This window comes from Maniola jurtina, chromosome 28 (assembly GCF_905333055.1).
Source record: "Maniola jurtina chromosome 28, ilManJurt1.1, whole genome shotgun sequence".
Classification (NCBI taxonomy): Eukaryota; Metazoa; Arthropoda; class Insecta; order Lepidoptera; family Nymphalidae; genus Maniola; species Maniola jurtina.
In genome coordinates, this window is record NC_060056.1 from 1972954 (window position 1) to 1994127 (window position 21174).

Genomic DNA, 21174 nt, shown 5'->3' on the forward strand with positions numbered 1-21174 from the left:
CTCTGAAAAGAAAAAATTGTCTATGACCAAAATTGGCAGCGGAAGCGGACATTGACATTGACATTATTCTGTCATGCGCGCAAATTACGAAACGAAAAAGAAAAGCATAGAGATAGGAAAAGCTCGCATCTAATTATAAATTTTGCATGAAAATGTATAATGCAGGTAAAATACCGCAGTGCGATGCACGCTTAAACATACGCGCGTTTTAGCGTGAGAAACAATCGCCCGTTTAATTAGATTATTTGCTTATTAGCAAACGTTTTTAGGCAAAGTTACCGCAATTAGTTTTATACGATTTTCTAGTTAATTAAAGTGTTTTGAAACAAGTTAACAAGATGAAAACGTGTTTGTATGTGTAAGTTAATGGAATAAATGCACTATGGCTGTGCAGAATAAGGTTTTGTATGCCTTTCGGGGCTGGATTGCATTCGTTGCCTTTATGGACTTGGGGACCGCTGGACGCTCGTATATTGAGAGAAGGTCTTTTCTGAACAATAATGACAGCGAACATTTAGATGGTAAGTTGTACAAAAATCCTTTCATTTAAACTTTAATAATTAATATTACTTTTTCGAGGTTAGATCTTTAAGATCGTAAAGCAAGGTTCAGACAGTCAATAAATATTGAGACAAGTCCAGACCGAATCATTAAGCGGAATTCACATTACGAAATTAGTGGCACGAAATTAGTACCTATTACGATGTTAATTTCCTAGTGGTGGTGGGTCCAATGGCTTACTAGTAATAAATCTTGTATAAGTTAGCTTTGGAAAGTCTAGGACCGTGTAAACACTTGCAACAAGTTGGTTTCTGGAATATTTGTATGTACCTAAACTTGTAGAAATTGACTCCAGTAAATGTTATTTATAGTGGACGGTTTTTGTTAATTAGGCAGTTCAGGGAGTCAATAAAATACCTATTGTAATATATGTTATCAATATATAGACCTAAGATCTAGACAATGTGGCTAATTAATTAATGTACAAAATCTCTAAACTAAAATAAATTGACAGTTCTAAATTTACTGCTGTCCTTTTCTGCAGAGAGCATTATGAAAGGGATAGCAACATGTTTCACAACACAACATGCATCCATCGGGAGGTGCACTTCATTGGTGTGCCTTCCGAAACGGGGGCTCGACGGGCGACAAACAACAGACATATTGCCCAAAGCCCCGCCATGGTGGCAGGCGGCAATCCCACCCACGTCGCCTGCGCCCTGTCCTTCGCCTTCATCCACTGTGCCCTCTACAGTCAGAGGGACAGGCAGAGAAACCTCCCCCTCTGCCAGGTCATTAGCCATAGCCAACAATATCCCTGTAGAGAAATTACTAGCCATGTTACTGGGGTGCACAGCCCAAATACTGCTTTTCTCCTCAGATGACTCTAAAAGGACCCAGCAGCATCCAGGCACACTAGGAGGTTACCTGGTTGGCACCCCAACATATTTAGACCTAGGCTAAGATGGGTAGTATGCGAATAATTAGTTATTTATTACAATTCCAGGTGATTTCACTATATCCAGAATGCTGGGGATGTACTCTCTGCTCAAAGCACTGGCGTTAATACACTGCACCCTGTACATACATTACAGGCCGTAAGTAGAAATTTGTACTTTACACACTTGAGATAAAGTTCATAATCCGTACTATTGTAATTATAATATAATGTTTAAGTTTAACTTATCGTTAGGGTTAGTGATTTCCATTATAAGTCTAGATTGTTACGGCTATACTCATGTATTTAGTCGACGTAACCCCAAAATAGTTTCGAACCGGTCTGGGGTGATCTTTCATATGGACTCAGCTCGCTGCGCGCCGCGGTTGAGACTGCGATGGGTGGTGTTCTATCCCTAACTGCCTAGCTAGTGACCACACTCCAGTCGTAACCAGCCGCAAAGCATCCCATGTATTCCCTCTGCAAGCTGAAGAGTCAGTGATCGTTCCTATTTTCAGAGATTCTCTAAACTGAAGTGTTTTTCTATAAAATTATATGAAATGTGCAAATTTCATTTAAATTCAAATTCAAATTCAAATCATTTTTATTCAAGTAAACTTTTACAAGTGCTTTCGAATCGTCAAAATAATCTACCACTGGTTCGGAATGCTGTATTTTCGCTAGATTGGTTTGAAAGTTAACTGAAGGAGTATTACAACTGTTATCGACTCGGGCGTCTAACTCACACGCTTAACTTACGGTCTCCGGTACGGAAAACGCTTACTTCCCGGTCTCGTGCAGTAATGTACTATATTTTTATTCCAGTGTTGTATCAATGGGCTACTGGTCACTCATGTTAACGATAATATTATATTTCACGGAGGCTTTTTACTACCATTCAACGAATCTCAACTTTTACGTGGTCTTCCCGTGCATATTAAATAGTGAGTAACACCTTTAGACTTACTTTCTTTTCAAGAGCCTAGTGCCTAGTGGTTAAGACATCCACCTCTTATCATCGGAAGGTCGGGGGTTCGATCACGGGCACTCACCTCTAACTTTTCGGAGCTAAGCAGAATTCACATTACGAAATTAATGGCACGAAACTAGTTTCACGACAATAATTTCACTATCAATTGCACATGTAAACGTGCAATTGCCAATGAAATTTCGTCATTTTGCATCTAATGCATGCATTACGAAATTAAATATTTACACGTGCAATTGATAAAGAAATGAATGTCGTGAAACTAATTTCGTGCCACTAATTTAGTAATGTACATTCCGCTTTAGTGCGTTTTAACTTTTACGTAAGCAACTAAATATCACTTGCTTTGACAGTGAAGGATAACATCGTGAGGAAACCCTGCATGCCTTAAAATTCGCCATAATGTTCTCAGAGGTGGGTCAAGACCAGTGTTACGGACTAAGGCCTAAACTATTCTCATTCTGAGAGGAGACCTGTACTCAGTAGTGGGATGGCAAGGGCTTGATCATGATGATGATGATAAACACTGTTATGCTTTTTTAATCGAGGGTAATTTGGAAGTTGGAAGGTGTATGGCAGTTTATAGTTCATAAAATGTAGCTTGAGTCCTGTGACAGATGTCATCCAAAAGACGCTTATGAAGTACAGTAACTATATTGTAATGACAAAAATGTATGAAGAATGTACGCGAAAATATCATACTCCAGTGGTTTATGCACGTTAATAGTAACGTTCCTCTTGTTATAATTAAACTCAGGCTCCGAGCGTCAATAGTAGATTTTTTCCCCCGTACCCGAACCCCGTAATTGCTTCGGTTGGTTTCTAAAGCAACCCCAATTATTTCCAGTTTTAACCCTGCTCGGATTAATATACCTTCCCTCTAAGCTGAAGCTCTGGGGCACCATCCCCGGCACCTCGGGCATGGATCGCGACATCGAGGACGAGAACACACAGATACTGCGGCAGATGGGCAACTTCCGCCGCAGGAAGCCTGGCAACTCCATCAAAAACAAACACGTCTGACTGTTCTGCCAGTCGTAAAAACCTGTCTGACTATAGTCTATCTCCCTATAGCCGTATTCCTCATTACTGAGGGTCGTGACTCCTTTCCATTAATCCTATAATGGTAGGATTTTTCTTGGGTTAAAAATGCGGTGGGTTCCCAGATCCTTCCGCATAAGAGAACGAAATTTTCGACTCTTAGGTTAATTTACAGTAATTATCAGATGTTAGTGATAATAACCGGGACCGACGGCTTAACGTGCTCTCCAATCCACGAGTTAGGTCATGTCTGTCGAGTTGCTATACTCTATCCATGGAAAGAAGTTAGTATTGCGCTCTTTCTCTTACGTAATCCCATTCAAATGATAGAGACAAAAATCTCAGTGGGCGCAAAAATTAAAAACATGTTTTCAAAAAAACATTCGAAATTCAATTCGAAAATGTTTTCCAGAAACATCCGAAATTCAATTAGAAAATATAGTTTCGTTTGTGATTGGCTGGTGACTCAAAATGGTTATATTTTGTCTCCATCATTTGTTAGGGATTACGTAACAGAGAGAGAGAGCTATACTATTTCTTTCCATGGATCACACTAATATTATAAAGGAGAAAGTTTGTTTGTGTGTGTGTGTGTATGTTTGTTACTCCTTCACGCAAAAACTACTGGACGGATTTGGCTGAAATTCGGAATGGAGATAGATAATATCCTGGATTAGCACATAGGCTACTTTTTATCCCGGAAAACCAAAGAGTTCCCACGGGATTTCGAAAAACCTTAATCCACGCGGATGAAGTCGCGGGCGTCAGCTAGTAGAGTATAATTGTAAGGTCACGCAGAACAAGTATAGATAAATCCTATCCTATCCTATTAATATAGGTTTTTTAATAATAAAATCACCGATGCCTTTGCTAGCACACTTTTGCTTGGTGAAAGTATGAAATTGAGTGACTGTAATTCATACAACATTCAAACAAACCAACGTTTTAATCATATGCAAGCCAGATGTTCAATAAATATTGAGATATTCGTGATCTCGTCAATAATAATGATAACAAATCACATTGACGGTACCTACTGTGCCGGAACTATGACGTCACTGATATGTGACGTCATAGTTAGTGATGTGTGAGTAGGCCTACAACGTACTTGCAATATTAATTGATCGTCTAAACTTGCCATATATTTGGGTTTTCCTTATATTTCCAGTAGAAATTTTAACCTTATACAATTCCATAGAGTAGGATCTTTTTTACTGAATCTCCTTCAATCAATCTATACATGGTTTTTGGTAATTATACTATATATAGCTCGATTACCACTGACTGACTCATTGACATAATTGTTCTCCTAGAAAGAGACGGAAAATGATATAATGATGTAGGGGAGTTGTGTTCGGATGGGGGAGTCGACTGGGGAAAAATTATGACATTTCGGAAAAACAAGATGGCGGCCGACGTGATTTTTGCAGCTCCGTTGTTTTCCAACCGATTTCATCGAATTTTACAATCTTTGAAGAAAGTAGTAAACGGTTAATAGAAAATGTGAAAAAAATTGGAAAAACAAGATGGCGGCCGAACCGCAGCGTTTCGAAAATTTTGAATTTTCGACCCCGAACCGCGGCGCCACAGATCCGAGACGGGGTAGTCGAGGATAATTATTTTTTCGTGTTTCGCCCACAATTATCCTGTATTTTGACAGAATGGGAGTGATTTTTAAAAATTCAAGATGGCGGCTGTCATGGCGGCCGTTATGTTAAAGGTATGAAAAAACGCAATTTTAAAAGTTAAATATCTCAAAGTTGGCAACATCGGAGCGATTCGGCTTCTATGAAGCGATTGTACGTATGAACTGGAGGTATAGATTGGTGGGGAAAAATTACCCCATTTTTCGGGAAATTTCAAGATTTTCGGGAAATTGTAAAAAATCGAAATACGGGCTTTTTGAAAAATCCGAGTATGAGCGATTACGTGTTTTGCTCGTACAAATGACATTTGGGTATTTTTGTTGCCGGAGACTGGCAACACTGGAATTTATCAAAGTAAAAGTGATTTTCGACACGGTCTTTTTCACGGTATCCCCTTTCGCGTGGGTGCGAGCGAGAGGAAAGATTGAAACGTCATCGGGCGCGGTATATCCTGTAGTTAATAGGAAAATTATGAAACCGTGTAAAATCTTTCTGTGAAACGAGTTGGCGGCCATTTTGTATTTTTTTTTATTTTTCGAAATTTTGACCACGTTTTTGAGGCAGTTGGCAACATTTTGGAAAGTCGACATATATCAATCGATTGTGTGACTCAACCAGCAGTATCAAAATATGTAAACAGTGTTGCCACATTTGGGGAGATTTTCGAGATTCTCCCCAAAAACTCCTCCTGTAAAATTTTGTATGAAATTTTTTTTTCCACTGATGGTTTCGTATAGAAAACAAAAAAAAAATCGAGGAAAAATTTGGAAATAGCTGATGATCGAGGATGTCGGAGACGGGTGAAGGGTCCGCTCAAGGTATTGAAGATAGGTGGGGGGTGCTCGACCAAATGTCATTCATGACGTCATCCAATTGCCAAAAAGCTGAAAAAAAATTCAAAATGGCGAAAAAAAGATGGCCGCCATACAAATTTTGCCGGCGTGCAGCTCGGAGGTTATAAAAGATGGAAGTGTGGTTTCGTGGCAAGAGACGATCAGGGTCTGAAGGTCTACTCGATGAATAGAAAAAAAATTCAAAATGGCGGAATTTATTTTCCCATAGAAAATGTATGGTGAATATTGAATGTCTCATTCTCCTAGAAAGAGACGGAAAACGATACAATAATGTAGGGGAGATGTGTTCGGGTGGAGGAGGCGAGTAGGGAAAAATTATGACATCTCAGAAAAACAAGATGGCGACTGACGTGATTTTTGCAACTCTTTTGTTTTCCAACTGATTTCGTTGAAACTCGCAATCTTTGAAGAATGTAGTAAACAATTAATAGGAAAAGTGGAAAATTTTAGAAAAACAAGATGGCCGCCGTATAAATTTCGTCGATGTCTATCTCGGAGGCTATAAAAGATGGAAGAGTGGTTTCTTGGCAAAAGATGATCAGGGTCCGAAGGTCTACTCGGTGGAACAAACTCTGCATGCTCGCGGACCACTTTAGTGGTCCGCGCACCCACGCACCCTACTTTATTAACCTCAATATATAGGTGTCGTTTTATGGGGTTTTCGGGGTAATTTGTGTATCTTAATAAAAAAAATCGGTTTAACACAACTCATAAACCTAACCACGTCACGAGAGCTGCTTTAGCAGCTCGCGCACCGAGCAAAACACTAGTTATACTATATATAGCTCAATTACCACTGACTCACTCACTCATTGACATAATTGTTCTCCTAGAAAGAGAAGGAAAATGATATAGTGATTTAGGGGAGATGTGTTCGGATTCGGGAACCCTCTGGGGAAAAATTATGACATTTCAGAAAAACAAGATGGCGGCCGATGTGATTTTTGCAGCTCCGTTGTTTTCCAACCGATTTTGTTGAATTTTGCAAACTTTGAAGAAAGTAGTAAATGAATAACAGAAAGTGTGGAAAAAATTGGAAAAACAAGATGGCGGCCGAGCCGTAGCGTTTTCAAAATTTTCATTTTTCGACCCCGAACCGCGGCGCCACAGATCCGAAACGGGGTAATCGAGAATAATTATTTTTTTTGATTTCGCCCACGACTGTCCTGTATTTTAACAGAACGGGAGTGGTTTTTAAAAATTCAAGATGGCGGCTGTCGTGGCGGCCGTTTTGTTCGAGGTACGAAAAAATGCAATTTTAAAAGTTAAATATCTCAAAGTTGGCAACATCGGAGTGATTCGGCTTCTATGAAGCGATTGTACGTGTAGGCTCGGGGTATAGATCGGTGGGAAAAAATTACCCCATTTTTAGGGAAATTTCAAGATTTTCGGGAAATTGTAAAAAATCGAAATACGGACTTTTCGCAAAATACGAGTATGAGCGATTATGTGTTTTGCTCGTACAAATGACATTTGGGTATTTTTGTCGCCGGAGACTGGCAACACTGGAATTTATCAAAGTAAAAGTGATTTTCGACACGGTCTTTTTCACGGTATCCCCTTTCGCGTGGGTGCGAGCGAGAGGAAAGATTGAAACGTCATCGGAAGCGGTATATCCTGTAGTTAATAGGAAAATTATGAAACCGTGTAAAATCTTTCTGTGAAACGAGTTGGCGGCCATTTTGTATTTTTCTTTACTTTTCGAAATTTTGATCACGTTTTTGAGGCAGTTGGCAACATTTTGGAAAGTCAGAATGTATGAATCGATTGTGTATCTCGGCTGGCAGTATGAAGATATGCAACCGGTGTTGCCACTTTTGGGGAGATTTTCGAGATTTTCAACTAAGAAACTCCTGTAAAATTTTGTATGAAAAATTTTTTTTTCACTGATGGTGTCGTATAGAAAACAAAAACTTAGTAAGCCAAAATTATGGAGAGAGCTGATGATTGAGGATATCGGAGACGGGTGAAGGGCCCGCTTAAGGTATTGAGGATAGGTGGGGGGTGCTCGAGCAAATGTCATTCATGACATCATCCAATTGCCAAAAAGCTGAAAAAAAATTTCAAAATGGCGAAGAAAAGATGGCCGCCATACAAATTTCGCCGGTGTCCAGCTCGGAGGGTATAAAAGATGGAAGTGTGGTTTCTGGGAAGAAGATGATCAGGATCTGAAGGTCTACTCGATAATTAGAAAAAAAAATCAAAATGGCGGATTTTTTTTCCCATAGAAAATGTATGGCGAATATTGAATGTCTCATTCTCCTAGAAAGAGCCGGAAAACGATACAATAATGTAGGGGAGAAGTGTTCGGGTGGGGGAGGCGAGTAGGGAAAAAATATGACATTTCAGAAAAACAAGATGGCGACCGACGTGATTTTTGCAACTCTATTGTTTTCCAACCGATTTCGCTGAAACTCGCAATCTTTGAAGAATGTAGTAAACGATTAATAGAAAAAGTGGAAAATTTTGAAAAAACAAGATGGCCGCCGTACAAATTTCGTCGGTGTATATTTCGGAGGCTATAAAAGATGGAAGAGTGGTTTCTTGGCAAAAGATGATCAGGATCCGAAGGTCTACTCGGTGAAACAAACTCTGCATGCTCGCGGACCACTTTAGTGGTCCGCGCACCCACGCACCCTACTAAATTATTATCCTAATTTACAAAAAATAATATGGATATCGTTTTCAGGGTTTTTCTGGGTGCTGATTTTGATAACGACATTTATTTTCAAATCCAAGATGGCGGACTTACATTTTCTACAAAAAATAGAAATGCCTGTCATTTTATGGGGTTTTTCGGGGTGAATTATGTATCTTAATAAATTGAAAAATTTGGAAATAGCTGATGATCGAGGATGTCGGAGACGGGTGAAGGGTCCGCTCAAGGTATTGAAGATAGGTGGGGGATGCTCGACCAAATGTCATTCATGACGTCATCCAATTGCCAAAAAGCTGAAAAAAAAATTCAAAATGGCGAAGAAAAGATGGCCGCCATACAAATTTCGCCGGCGTCCAGCTCGGAGGGTATAAAAGATGGAGGTGCGGCTTCGTGGCAAAAGAGGATCAGGATCCAAAGGTCTAATCGATGAATAGAAAAAAAAATTCAAAATGGCGGAATTTATTTTCCCATACATTTTGTATGGCGAATATTGAATGTCTCATTCTCCTAGAAAGAGACAGAAAACGATACATTAATGTATGGGAGATATGTTCGGATGCGCAATAATATGAGTAGGGGAAAATTATGACATTTCAGAAAAACATGATGTCGTTTTCAGGGTTTTCCAGGGTGCTGATTTTGATAATGACATTCAATTTCAAATCCAAGCTGGTGGATTTACATTTTCTACAAAAAATAGAAATGCCTGTCATTTTATGGGTTTTTTCGGGGTGAATTAATCGGGGTTAATAAATAAATTTATTTTATATAATTAAGTCTACCTTACCACGTCACGTGAGCTGCTTTAGCAGCTCGCGCACCGAGCAAAACACTAGTTATACTATATATAGCTTTCGTATATGAAGACGACACGTACCCATGCTGCTTTGATCTGATAAATACAATGCTGAAGTAAAATTATGAAAATTTCCATACAAAATTTTAATTTTTTTTAATGACCAAGTTTTCATAGCCCTAATGTGCCCTAACTCACTGAGATCGTTGGCCTCACCCTATCTAAAGATGGCCAACGATCTCAGTGAGTTAGGGCACGGTAGGGTAGTAAAAACTTTGATATAATTTTTTTTTTAATTTTGTATGGAAATTTTTATAATTTTATTTCGTCATTATACTTCAGCATTGTGTTTATCAGATCAAAGTAGCATGGGTACGTGTCGTCATTATATACTAATTACCAAATACCCTGTATATTATTTTAATCATGAGTGAATCTCTATATTAGTGTTAAATTGTAAATAAGTATTATGTAATGTAAGATCAAAGTGCTTTTGTAGGCAACGAATGCTTTAAGATAAACAAAATAATGGTAAAGTAACACTTATTATACATTTGCTACTACCTACATTTTAACACATCCAAATATCTTACTCTTTCTTGAAAAGATGCTTATACAAAAAAATCCTTTCCTTGCTGTAGAAATTAAGTTAAGGAAACTAGTGGTTTGCTCTCTAAATTAATTGCTAAGAAGTTATTTGTGTTTATTTCGTGAAGAAAGGATTTTTGGTGTAGAGAAAGTGTCAGGAATTGGAATTAAATTGTTTTACTCAAGGGGACTAGCATGGAAGTTGCAATTATCGCATTGCGACAATCGGTATCGCTTCAATTGGCTGAATGATTTATAGTAAGTCTAACCAATCAGCAAATAAGAAGTGATTCCGATCGCCTGTATCTGTCAAACTTTGGTGCTAGGCCCATAGATAAAATATTACATATAAGGCTAGGTTCAGACGATCAATAAATATTGCAGTATTTGTTCAACTATTACCCAGTCAATAATTTTATTATTAACATGTAAACCATGATGGATTCTGATACAAACTTTCATCCCCAATTTAACCCTCTTGTGGGTGGAATTTCTAAAAACCCTGAAATACGTAACTATTTCTTAGTTTAAACTAAAAGCTCAAATATCATGAGATTCGTCACATACATACCTGTCAAACATTCACATGTTTAATGTTGTTTGGTGCCAACTCATAGTAATAATATTATGTTGCGATATTTATTGAGTGTCTCAACAAACCGCAGAAGTTTTACCCTAACCCTACTGTAAGTTTTTAACCAACCAATGAGCAATAACCAACTGTCAAACTTTACCAATCAGGTATTTTATTATATTTAGTATGACCTCTATATGATAATTAGGACGAATATACACTATAAAATTATTAATTTTAACTCCAATTTTAATGTTCTTAGATTTACTATTTATACTCGATTTTTCTCCTTAGTGTGAATTTGAGAAAAAAAAAACACATTAAAATATTTCGTAATTATTTATACTTCATAGGCTAAGAGTTTCCCTTATAAAATAGTTACTCTGCTAGCTCACCTTACCTCCTAACATAAATTATAAAGCTGAATTTACATTATGAAATTAGTGGCACGAAATTAGTTTCACGACATTAATTTCATTACCAATTGCACGTGTAAACATCTAATTTCGTAATGCACGTATTACGAAAACATCTAATTTCGTAATTGATAGTAAAATTAATGTGAAGCCACTAATTTCGTAATGTAAATTCCGCTTAATCGAAGACACTTTTAATGCAAAAGGTTTTATATGTAGATGTGACTGGGCTGTTGATTCTGATTCTTTCTCAAAACTAAATTTAGTGTCCACATCCTTTTCTATTTAATATTGCTAAAAAGGGACGGAAAATGAATTAAAATTTGTAGACTCTAAATATTGCTACTCTACAAATTTGAACATTGCTCAATCCAAGGCAAAACAGCTAGCAAGAAACTTGGTATCCTCAACAAAGTAAAACGGTACTTTACGCCGGAACACCTTCTTACCCTGTACCAAGCTCAAGTTCGATCCTGCACGAAGTACTGCAGCCATGTATGGGATGGCTCTGCCAAGTACCAGCTTGAAGCATTGGGTTCAGTAGATCGCCTGGCTAGAAGACGCATTGGTGACGAAGCACTGGTGAATTCTAAATTGCGTAATGCATGCATTACGAAATTAGACGTTTACACGTGCAATTGATAATGAAATTAATGTCGTGAAACTAATTTCGTAATGTAAATTCCGCTTTAACTATGCCATACTATGCGAAAGATCGGTTGTCCCGATAGTGTGCCCGATAATATTGAATTAGGTATTGTAATAAAAGGTAGTAGCGACTAGCGCTGGTTGAAAATTTAGACGCATATATTAAGCCTAATTTACATTACGAAATTATTGTCACGACATGAATTTCACTATCAATCGCACGTGTAGACGTCTTATTTCATATTTACACATGCAATTGATAGTGAAATTAATGTCGTGAAACTAATTTCGTAATGTAAATTCCGCTTTACGTTTATGTTACAATTTATATAAAAAATTATGCATAAAAAGTGAATATACACCTCCTAATCAGTATTTTTCCTATAAAAATGTAGTACACGAGTGGTGCCAATTTACAAGTCGATTTCGCAATATTTAACTGTTTTAAATTATACAATTATATGTATACACTTGAGCAATATTATAATAATAATTGATCTTCGATAATGTTATCACCTTAGTTTTAGAAAACTTTGATTATCTTATTAATAAACCAAGAATTTAGATCAGATTATGTTGCAAGTGAGCAAAGTAGTAATTACAGGCGATGGTTTTAAATGCACTGAGAGTTCTATTTTCTGTACGCGCGTGTATCATATAACGTTTTTTTTAAATATATATGTATTTGTAAGTAAAAAAAGTAATACATGATTATCATTACTTATTTTTTTTTTATTAGTATTTTTAATACAGTTTTTAACATTAATCACACTTCACATCACACTAATATTATAAAGGCGAAAGTTTGAGTGTGTGTGTGTGTATGTTTGTTACTCCTTCACGCATAACTACTAGACGGATTGTGCTAAAATTTAGAATGGAGATAGAATATACCCTGGATTAGCACATAGGCTACTTTTTATAACAAAGAGTTCCCACGGGATTTTTAAAAACCTATACCCACGCGAACGAAGTTAGTAAGCTAGTTAACTTATATGGTGTACAACAGTTGTTCAGTTTGGCGAGCCATGCCTGTTAGCATTTGAACAGGGTCGTTACCGCACTTGTGCAGTAATATTTTATCGCACGTGTCCAATAATATTCTACTTTACTGTTTGGAAAGCAATGTAATAAGATCAACTTTCCGAGCAAATGTATTAAAAAATTAACTGTGTTTATTCAAATCCGGAACTTATGATAAATTAAGATCATCGCTGTTATTAAATTCATCGTTTATTAAAAAGATAGTGAAAGTAAAGTTTGTTGATTTTAGCCAATAGTTTTAGAATAGCATAGTTGATACTTTTGTACTGTGTGTTGTTTTAAAAATTGTAATTTTCGCACGTTTTGTGTGGCACAAAATGTGTGAATATGACTAATTCATTTGACAGTTGTATGAGTGCCGTATAGTCATTAACAGGGCTCTCTCCGTCACTTACTCCATACAGTCGTAGTTCTAATTTCATTTGAATACTAAGCAACCAAAGTCCATGAAATTTTGCAGACATATTCTAGAAACTAATATCTGTGCCTGTTGTGTTTCAGATTTTTCTAAAAATATGTAGTTTTAAAATTACAGGGGCTCAATGGTTTGTATGTGAATTTTTAATCTGGAAAATCACAAGCATAGATATTAGTTTCTAATTTCATGAACTTTGGTTGCTTAATATTCAAATGAAATTGGAACTACGATTGTATGAAACGAGTGACGGAGAGAGCCCTGTTAACGCAGCATTGGAAGACATCCCCCCTACTATATCTAACCGCGAAAAGTTATTAAAGCGCTCTCTCTGTTACGTAATTCCATACAAATGATAGAGACAAAACCTCAGTAAAGCTAACCATTTTGAGTTACCTACCAACCAATCACAAACATGTTTTCAAAAAACATTCGAAATTCAACTAGAAAGTTTCGTTTGTGATTGGTCGGTAACTCAAAATGGTTAACGCCCACTGAGATTTTGTCTCTATCATTTGTATGGAATTACGTAACAGAGAGAGTCGTATACTAACTAATTTCACTTGTAGTGTAGGTACGCCTATGGCGAATTTTTTTTTTAAAGATTATTAGCCATGCTAATCATGACTAATACTCCCCTTTCCCCTCCAATTAAGTGTAAAGCTTGTGCCAGGAGTGGGTACTACAATAGTGCAACGGGTGGGATTTGAACCGCCGACCTTTCAGAATTCAGTCCGCTCCTCAACCGTTGAGCTATCGAGGCTCTCTTTAATTCAACTAGAAAGTTTCGTTTGTGATTGGTCGGTAACTCAAAATGGTTAAAGCTTTACTGAGATTTTGTCTATCATTTGTATGGAATTATGTAACAGAGAGAGTCCTATACCTACTAACTACTTTCACTTGTAGTGTAAGTACGCCTATGGCGATTTTTTTTTTTTAATTATTAGCCATGCTAATCATTCCTCTTTCCCCTCCAACTAAGCGTAAAGCTTGTGCTAGGAGTAGGTACGACAATAGTGCAACGGGTGGAGTTTGAACCGCCGACCTTTCGGTATTCAGTCCGCTCCTCAACCGTTGAGCTATTGAGGCTCCAATTTATCAGAATTGATACCAGTATGAGACTATACAGCACTTATTTTAACTGTTTGAAATTTTTAACCGTGTGCTTATACCATAGTGGTAGGACAAAGTAGGTATTTTGCATTGATTGTTATTTATTTAGTTATGAGTAAAGTTGTTTGATTATCGAAAATAACCGTAATAAAAGTTAACGTACATAATAACAATGAGTAATAATAAGTATTACATTAAATTATAAATGAATCTTACTAAATATTTATTGTACCAATGTAAAATATTTTTTGTTAATTGGCATGAGATGGGTCTGCCCACGAAATTCAAATTTAATTTGGTTTTTCGCAATTTGTAAACTAATACGACAAATTACGCTTATGGCACTTTAACTGCGCCAATGGCAGTATCATCCTCACAGGTTTATATAAAAATCTTTACTTGAAAGGCTCTATCGGCTATTACTCACAAATTAGTCTATACTAGAGCTAATTTCTTAAACTGGACCCTTATTTTTTTTTCCTCTCTCGTCTGGCTTTACAAAGATTGGCCAATGTCAAGTTTGTAGTTATTTGTAACAAGTTAGTTAAACTATACAAGTGTGGACCCCGTCTGTGCCGGCGCTCGCCGACACACACACGGCACCCCCCCAGAGCGCTTTCCAGTCAGTTTTAACAAAAAAAAAAAACACTCCAAAAAGGCAGAGCACGCCCACCAGCTAACACCAACACAGACGAAGTCCCCCTTATTTAGAAACCAAAAAAAATTAAATTAAATTTGAATTTCGCAGGCAGACCCGTCGCTTCCACCTTAACATTATACGAATTGTTAGATATTATTTTCTGTAATTTTAATGAATATTTTCTGTGATGATGTGTTATGAATTATTTTTTTCTGTGATCATGTGACATTTTTTTGGCTATGTAGTTTTAATTTAGATTTAAATTTATTTCATAGTTTAGTTTTACCATAGTTTAGTATTGTATTATTCTGATAGGTTCTAGTTAAATATTTTCTGTAATCACATTCGATATTTTTGACTATTTTATTAAACCTTTTCTGTAATTTTGTTTTCATTTGTAATAATTTTAGTGGTATTTAGTTATTTGTATACAGGGTGTATGGTAATTAGTATATAAAGACGACACGTACTCATGCTAATTTGATCTGATAAATACAATGCTGAAGTATAATGACGAAATAAAATAATAAAAATTTCCATACAAAAAAAATATGGCAGTTTTAATTACCCTAACGTGCCCTAACTCACTGAGATCATTGGCCATCTTTAGATAGGCCAAGGCCAACGATCTCAGTGAGTTAGGGCCCGTTAGGTCCATGAAAACTTGGACATAAAAAAATTAAAATTTTGCTTCAGCATTGTATTTATCAGATCAAAGTAGCATGGGTATGTGTCGTCATTATATACTAATTACCAAACACCCTGTATATATATAAGTCAATTTTTGTTCTATGTATTGTCAAATTTGTGTATATTTTAGGTAATAAAATTAGTATTTTTGTATAGATATCTATACACAAATAAATACCTACTGAGTTAATAAATTATAGATAAAAATAAAATTTAATTTCCGTAGTTAGGTTCAATACTTTCTGTAATCATGCATAATATTTTCTGTAATTACGTGTAATTTTTTTCTGTAATTACGTGTAATATTTTCTGTAATTACGTGTAATTTTTTTCTGTAATTACGTGTAATATTTTCTGTAATTACGTGTAATTTTTTTCTGTAATTACGTGTAATATTTTCTGTAATTACGTGTAATTTTTTTCTGTAATTACGTGTAATTTTTTCTGTAATTACGTGTAATTTTTTCTGTAATTACGTGTAATATTTTCTGTAATTACGTGTAATTTTTTCTGTAATTACGTGTAATTTTTTCTGTAATCAAACAACTGGATCTTTTAGCGGAATGGACCACAACACTAGTGCCATATCATGTTACAGGATGTTTGTTATATTTGAAATAAAAGGATTTTTGATGATAATCATTTGTTTTATTATATTATTTCACCAAAATAATCCATATCCATAATACAAATCGAATAATTTAGTTATACAAAAATATATCTTTTAATAATTTCTTAAAAATAATTTTGTTAATCTCGCTTATGTTAAAATTTCTTAGTCACCAATTAATTGTTAATTCGGCCCTTATTTTCACAGGGTGTATAAAAAATAACAGGTAAAAAATTAAAAACCTTTTTTCTTTTACACCTGTGTATAGACGATTATAATCTAGGAATTCGTAAATTAATTTGTCAATGAGAATGTATTACTTGTAAGAACATATATTTTTTTAAATCATTACTATAGTAAATTTTAGAAAATCGATAGGAAATGTAGCCCCACTATTATTGCAAATTTTACTAACTGAAAAAGGACTGGACGGCCGTCATTAGGAGAATATCTTTCATGTATCAGTCTCCTTTTTAAGTGCATTCTTATGACAAATGTCATTTATAAAGTACACTGTTATGACAAGTGTCCTTTTTAACCCTAGACTCAAAAAGAGGGGTGTTATAACTTATAAGTTTGACATGTGTATGTCTGTGGCATCGTAGCGCCTAAACTAATGAACCGATTTTAATTTAGTTTTTTTTTTTGTTTGAAAGGTAGCTAGATCGAGAGTGTTCTTAGTGTATCTCTTATAATCCAAGAAAATCGGTTCAGCCGTTTGAAAGTTATCAGCTCTTTTCTAGTTACTGTAACCTTCACTTGTCGGGGGTGTTATAAACTTTTAATTTACACTTGTTAAATACATTGTTATGACAAAGTGTCCTTTATAAAGTACATTAAGGAGTGGTTTTAACTATTTAGTAATAGTCAGGGACGGGCGCGCAGGCGATTTTCACGAAGTCTTCGTAGCGGACTGTACCGTTGTTCAAGACGTTGGCCTCTCGAAAGATGTTATCTATCTGCAAAAAATAAAATAAATAGACATTAAAAAACCGGCCAAGTGCGAGTCAGACTCGCGCACCGAGGGTTCCGTAGTCGGGTATTTTTTTCGACGTTTTGCACGATCAATCAAAATGATAGTCATAAAAATAAAAAATTCTGTTTAAAAATGTACAGGTAAAGCCTTTTCACATGATATCCCACTTAGTATATTTATCTTACTTTGAAAATTGAAAATATTAAATATTTGGTCATGAACACATCGTAATTTTTTTTGTGATGTAAACACAAATTCTGTTTCAGTTTTTGGATTTTTCTCTTTACTTTTTTTTCTCTCATAGCACAGACCTACCTACTTGCCAAATTTCATGATTCTAGGTCAACGGGGAGTACCCTATAGTTTTTCTTACAGACAGACAGACATTATACTGGGATATTTTTAAGTGAAATGAACCTCGCGTGAAGATAGGCCTTCGCCCCAGTTCTGCAGCAGGTTTCGAAGCTGCTTCGCTGGGATTATGCCCCTTTTGTCCCCGTCGCCGGCTTTGAAGGCATTCACCACCTGTTTATGAAGAATATTAAGATATAATCAAATTTATATGGAACCAGGCGTTATTTTGCGGAATTTCATGATATACAAGTAACCAAAAGCTCGATTTGCTAAAATCTGCTAAACCAAATCTATATGGTGCAACATGCAGCATATCGTAGGTATACACCGCCCGCCCTCCCACTGCTAAGCATGCAAAGCCAGCCACCAAGCAAGAAATATGCACCACCATCACGCAGCACCACACAAAGCCCAAAACCACTCGACGACGCACGTTTCGCCCCAACAACGGAGCATCCTCAGGATATGTAGACCTCACAATGCGCAATTGCAAAGCGATTGCCCAATCGTAATTGTGGTATAAGCTTTTGGTGTCTTGAATATAATCAAATTGTTAACAAGATAAAGTTGAAAACTAGAACCCAACTGCGATCATCTTAATAACACTGAAATTATAGAGTACAACTGTTTTTGTCTGTCGTTTGGTGTATTTGAATGTTGTTGTACATGAGTTCAGAATTTTCTCCTCTTTCATTTGACACCCCACTCGATACTATAGCAAAAAAATATTTTTGGAGACCCCACTTTTTTTAATATAATATCCGCTGGACAATTTTTTCGTATTAAATAAAGCCTATGTTACCTGGGCCTTTACGACGAATCAATTGACACCTCATTCATCAACAATCGGTCCAGTAGTTTAGGCGCTATGGTGGAGCACACAGAATTTGGATACAAATATACATAGACTGCTAAAATCATTATATTTCCTTTTGGCTTTGAAAAATTGAAAAAAAAATATAAAAAAAATAAACGTCAAATGAGCTTAGTGGCCATCATTCTGTGTTGAATGTTGATCACTGAGTTAGCGAGTGTACTAGTAATGAGTAGAAAACTCACTTCATGTGGCAAATTCTCAGCGCGGGAATGTATGTGCATGACTTCCAGGAAATCTGCAAACGACATCTTACCACCCTTGCCTTTGAGGTACCCTGAAAGATTATCACACTAATATTATAAAGGCGAAAGTTTGTGTGTAAGTGTGTGTGTTTGTTACACCTTCACGCAAAAACTACTAGACGGATTTAGCTGAAATTTGTAATGAAGGTAGATATTATCCTGAATTAGCACATATCCTAATTTTATATAATGGAAAATCAAAGAGTTCCCACGGGATTTCGGCAAACCTAAATCTACGGGGACGAAGTCGCGGGCATCAGCTAGTTAACTATAGTATTGTGCATGATATACATTTATAAAAAACTGGTTAAAGTCAAATTAGAATTGCACATAAATGGTTTCATACCATCGTACAAGAGACAAAACTTTTTTATGATGTAACCATAAAACAGTTTTCGGGTTTTCATTTAACTTGAGCTAGAAGATCTATCTACCTGGCAAATGTCATGATTCTAGGTCAACGGGAAGTACCCTATAGGTTTTGAATTCCTTGATGGGTCTTGACAGATACAACAAACAGATAACAGAGTGATCCTATAAGGGTTCCTTTTTATCTCTTGAAATACAGAACCTAAAAAAACCAATTTGGATAAAATACTAGAATTATAGGGTGAATATAGGTTATACCTGTTAACTCCTGTATGGTAGGGCTCATGCCAAGGGACCTCATAACAACTGTCAGCTCATCCAATGAGGTTATCTGTCCCGACCTCGCAAACAAGTAGAAGCATTCTCTGAACTCTGAAATAAGACAAATAAGTTTACTATACTTTTTCAACTATTTAGGTATTTTTTGCAAGCTAACTTTGTACTGATTTTTTTTAACTCATAAACTAGCGCTTGGCTGCAATCAGACCTCTGGCAAGTGATGATGCAGCCTAAGAAGATGCCTATTCACTCGTGATTTGAAGGTACCCATGTTAAAATTGAAAGGGAACATTGATGCTGGAAGGGCATTCCATATCCTAGCAGCCCGGCTGGCATGGGCAGTAGATAAAAATTATATCCCCCGATTATATCCACTGATGTCATAGAAATTAGTGGATATAATGGGGGATATAATTTTTATCTACTGCCCATGCTAGCCGGGCAGTTTAAATTAAAAACAAGGAGACAAGTCGCTTCTTACATCTGTGGAATTTAGACTATGGATATTTAGTCAAAATCAGTTTAATGCAAGGATCATGAAAAGCTATTAGACAGACTTCTGCATTTATAGCATTTTAATAGTATGGATAATAAACTGATTTGACTGATAAACTGGCATATTAACATATAGTTAAAAACTGGGTCTAAAAACTTTGTATAACTAATATTCCATTTTCTGGTCCAGGATAACTTCAGTCCATCAGATGAAATTTGTACCAAGGACTTTCTGATTACAGTTTCCTAAACCATTGAACCATTAAGATTTTCTTAATGACTTTAAAGTGGAAATAGAAACAGAATAATCTTAAGTAGCTGTACTTTTACGCTATATCACTAGGCACCAATAAGGTTGTTATGATTCTATTCTATGAATTTTTTTTTAAAAGAATATTAGTAATTATTTTAATCATGACTAACATTCCCCTTTCCCCTCCAACTAAGTGTTAAGCTTGTGCTAGGAGTGGGTACGACAATAGTGCAACGGGTGGGGTTTGAACCTCCGACCTTTCGGTTTTCAGTCCGCTCCTATAACCGTTGAGCTATTGAGGCTTACTTTTATGTGGAGAGTTTTATGTGGAGTACAATAAAAGCATGTTATTTATTCTTATGTCTTCATATTATATGAGTCGCAGGGAGCATGCGGCGCAAGACAGTGAAATGTGGAAGTCCCTACGACAGACATATGTCCAGTAGTGGGTGTCTATCAGTTGTTAATGATGATGACGATCATTCTTCCAACAATAATAGAGCTGAGATTCTAACTTGCGTGCTTGTGACCTTTCAAACTAGGGCAATCTAACTGTACCTAATAAATTATTTATTTTAACAGCCATAACTTACTTTTAAGTGAAAAATGTTAGTTTATATGATAGGCTGTATACTTCATATACTAAATTGCACGCATATTAAGAAGTTTATCATTAATTCTATCATAAAAATCTGATAAGAAATCCACTCACCGTCGATATCTTGTTCTTTGAAATAGCGTGCCTGAAACACATTTTATTTATTAGAACTTACACAAAGATACACTTAGCATTATTAAAGTGCAAAAATAATATTTATTACCATAATGAACAGGAGAAAAACTGAAAAAACAAGTAAAATAAACAAAGGTTCAAAAAATTCGGAAAGAAAAGTTTAGTACCACAGACAAACAACCATAAAAATAAGTTATGTACACAGATTATGTTACCATAGCCATAGACTTTGATAATGTTTTTTGGAACTCATGAGCTAAAGCTCAGTAAAAATTAAGGTAATTTTCGTATACTTTCTCAAGATTTATAGTTTTATATGGTTTTATTGCATTCTTTCATTTTTTTGGAGCAAAACAACAAGAAATACGGGAATTTGTAAAGATTTTTTATTCGATTAATCGAATCTTTGACAAATCGTTTTGTAAATCGTGTGGGT

At 36.0% G+C, this 21174-nt stretch overlaps 2 protein-coding genes across 2 annotated transcripts; one reads left to right on the top strand and one right to left on the bottom strand.

The window, feature by feature from the left end:
• Positions 1-80: 80 nt before the first annotated feature.
• LOC123879721 lies at positions 81-3550 on the top strand. The gene is made up of 4 exons (XM_045927621.1): positions 81-521; positions 1508-1598; positions 2264-2382; positions 3274-3550. The coding sequence occupies exons 1-4, from the start codon at positions 383-385 to the stop codon at positions 3447-3449; spliced, it is 525 nt and encodes a 174-aa protein (XP_045783577.1). The 5' UTR covers positions 81-382; the 3' UTR covers positions 3450-3550.
• Positions 3551-17012: 13462 nt separating this feature from the next.
• LOC123879724 (calmodulin-like protein 4) lies at positions 17013-20938 on the bottom strand. Its single transcript, XM_045927628.1, has 6 exons — positions 20827-20938; positions 20718-20748; positions 19237-19350; positions 18550-18641; positions 17554-17661; positions 17013-17119 (listed from the first exon to the last, which is right to left on the bottom strand). The coding sequence occupies exons 1-6, from the start codon at positions 20827-20829 to the stop codon at positions 17018-17020; spliced, it is 450 nt and encodes a 149-aa protein (XP_045783584.1). The 5' UTR covers positions 20830-20938; the 3' UTR covers positions 17013-17017.
• Positions 20939-21174: the final 236 nt, after the last annotated feature.